The sequence below is a fragment of the Haematobia irritans genome, chromosome 5 (genome assembly GCF_050003625.1).
Source record: "Haematobia irritans isolate KBUSLIRL chromosome 5, ASM5000362v1, whole genome shotgun sequence".
NCBI classification, from domain to species: Eukaryota; Metazoa; Arthropoda; class Insecta; order Diptera; family Muscidae; genus Haematobia; species Haematobia irritans.
The window spans coordinates 5654580-5657162 of record NC_134401.1 but is presented as its reverse complement, the minus strand read 5'-3'; the positions used below and the strand labels follow the sequence as shown (position 1 = coordinate 5657162).

The 2583-nt window shown below is 29.3% G+C and overlaps 1 protein-coding gene across 1 annotated transcript; it reads right to left on the bottom strand.

The window, feature by feature from the left end:
- Positions 1-261: 261 nt before the first annotated feature.
- Positions 262-1007, bottom strand: LOC142239491 (uncharacterized). The gene is made up of 3 exons (XM_075311286.1): positions 948-1007; positions 518-856; positions 262-441 (listed from the first exon to the last, which is right to left on the bottom strand). Exons 1-3 carry the CDS (start codon positions 1005-1007, stop codon positions 262-264), a joined length of 579 nt encoding a protein of 192 aa, XP_075167401.1.
- Positions 1008-2583: the final 1576 nt, after the last annotated feature.

The following is a 2583-nucleotide window of genomic DNA, read 5'->3' as shown; positions in this document are numbered from 1 at the left end:
CCTTGTCATTGGCTTAACATGGAATCGGGCAGCACTCAGTGATAAGAGAGAAGTTCACCAATGTGGTATCACAATGGACTGAAAAGCCTAAGTAAGCCTGATACATCGGGCTGCCACCTACCCTAACCTAACCATGGTGGAGGGTACATAAGATTCGGTCTGGCAGAACTTACGACCATATATACTTGTTTTTACACTTATTTACCCATTTATAGAGTATAAATCAAAATTTATTTAAAAACACAAAAAAAAAATGATAAGTTACAATGACAATTTAATTGGTTTCTTTTCTCTTGGTGTAGTAGAACCTTGGGTTTGGTGAATAGCAAATACGGTATGGTTATCGTAGAATGTCAGGGTATAGTTGAAATTCATAATTGGTGCATATGGTGGGATTATCTCTTCAGTTACCAAAAAGTCAGATAAATTGTACAGTATGTTCTATATTAAAAACAAAATAAAAAAACATATAACATATGTATGATATATGAAGCAGATTTATATGATACAAACGTACTCCTTCAATGGGACATGCATAGGGCATATTACTGGAACGTATCACTTCCATGAATAATTTCCTTACTATGGGTATTAATGCTATTTGCTCCAGTGTATTGCATATATTCAGTTTACCCTTCCAAAAGGTTACAGTACGACGAAATTTAGTTAACTTATATCGTATCTCAATATCCACCTCAGCATTGGTCAATAATGGGCGCTCCAACATTAAATTGAGACCAGTAGCAAAACGATTGGTGGCCAATTTCTTCAAAGAGCAATGCGCATATTTAAGGGGTGAACTAAAGTTACTGCAGATAATTCTATGCAATTCAAGGTTAAAAGATCTGCGAGCAGTCTATAATATGGATGGCATAATTTCAATAAAAATGGTTCTTCTTTCTCACAAAAAAAAAAAAAAACAAAAAACAAAAAAAACTATTATTTACCTGTATTCTCCAAATAGTGTCCAGCGATAATGCTATTATTAATATATATTTAAACATCATGTTAAAGCTCAAGTAGAGGAACACATATTAACATTTATTTGCAAATTTATTTCTGTAACTGAGACTCGGTTTTTATATTTCAACTTTGTACATATTTCATTTTTGTATTTAAAAATTAATTATTTTCCACAACAATAAAAGACAATTTATATTAACCAGACCATAACACGAGGATTGAAATAAATGCTCATGCTCGGCAATTATTTTAAATATTTCCGTATCAATTTTAATTATTAAATGAGAATCGCTTTGTATTGCATATGATCACTTTGAAAATCAATCAATTAAAATCGTTCGTGATTGGTATTTTAATTTAACCATTTCACTAGCGAATCAAAACCAGGACCCATACATGAACCAATATTCTGAATTAAAATCAGTTATAGCTTCAAAACTTCAACATCTAAGTTATTTTAAATTTCTTTGAATCAAAAAATATTTTGCTTTACTTAATGGAAAATTTCCCGGTAAGATGCAAATTTTGAAGATTCATGTTTTACATTTAGTGCAAAAAATGAAGAAACCGATTGAATTTATTAATATACGGCCGTAAGTTCGGCAAGGCCGAAGATTATGTACCCTCCACCATGGATTGCGTAGAAACTTCCTCTAAACACTGCCATCCACAATCGAATTACTTGGGCGGTAACGCTTGCCGATGGCAAGGTATCTTAAAACCTCTTAACACCGTCTTCTAAATTGTAAGTAAGTCCATACGTGGTATATTTTAAATTAATAAAGACCGACTAAATGCGTATATAATTCAGTTTGACAAAATTTATTGTAGAAATAAAATTTTAACAAAATTTTCTATAGAAATAAAATTTTGGCAAAATTTTCTATAGAAATAAAATTTTGACACAATTTTCTATAGAAATAAAATTTTGACACAATTTTCTATAGAAATAAAATTTTGACAAAATTTTTTATAGAAATACAATTTTGACAAAATTTTGTATAGAAATAAAATTTTGGCAAAATTTTCTAAGAAATAAAATTTTGACAGAATTCTCTATAGAAATAAAATTTTGGTAGATTATTTTTGGCACGAGTGGCAACCATGATTATGAACCGATATGGACCAATTTTCGTGTGATTGGGGATCGGGCATATAACAATATATAACAAGTGAGTCTGAAACTTAATCGGGGTGCCACTTTAACCTAACCTAACTACAGACTTATATGGATCAATTTTGGTATGGTTGTTAGCGGCAATATACTAACACCACGTTCCAAACTTCTATAGAAATAAACATTTGACAAAATTTTCCATAGAAATAAAATTTTGACAAAATTTTCTATAGAAATAAAATTCGGACAAAATTTTCTATAGAAATGAATATTTTACAAAATATTCTGTAGAAATAAACATTTGGACAAAATTTTCCATAGAAACAAAATTTTGACAAAATTTTCTATAGAAATAAAATTCGGACAAAATTTTCTATAGATATAAAATTTGGACAAATGTTTCTATAGAAATAAAATTTGGACAAAATTTTCTATAGAAACAAAATTTCGACAAAATTTTCTATAGAAATAAAAATTGGACAAAATTTTCTATAGAAATAAAA

Bases quoted from the DNA above. Each gene is read 5' to 3' on its own strand.
- LOC142239491 (XM_075311286.1), bottom strand. From the start codon at position 1,007: ATGATGTTTAAATATATATTAATAATAGCATTATCGCTGGACACTATT. The intron at 857-947 runs GTAAATAATAGT...TCCATATTATAG, and splicing joins ACACTATTTGGAGAATACAG to ACTGCTCGCAGATCTTTTAA. The intron at 442-517 runs GTACGTTTGTAT...TTTTTAATATAG, and splicing joins ATGCATGTCCCATTGAAGGA to AACATACTGTACAATTTATC.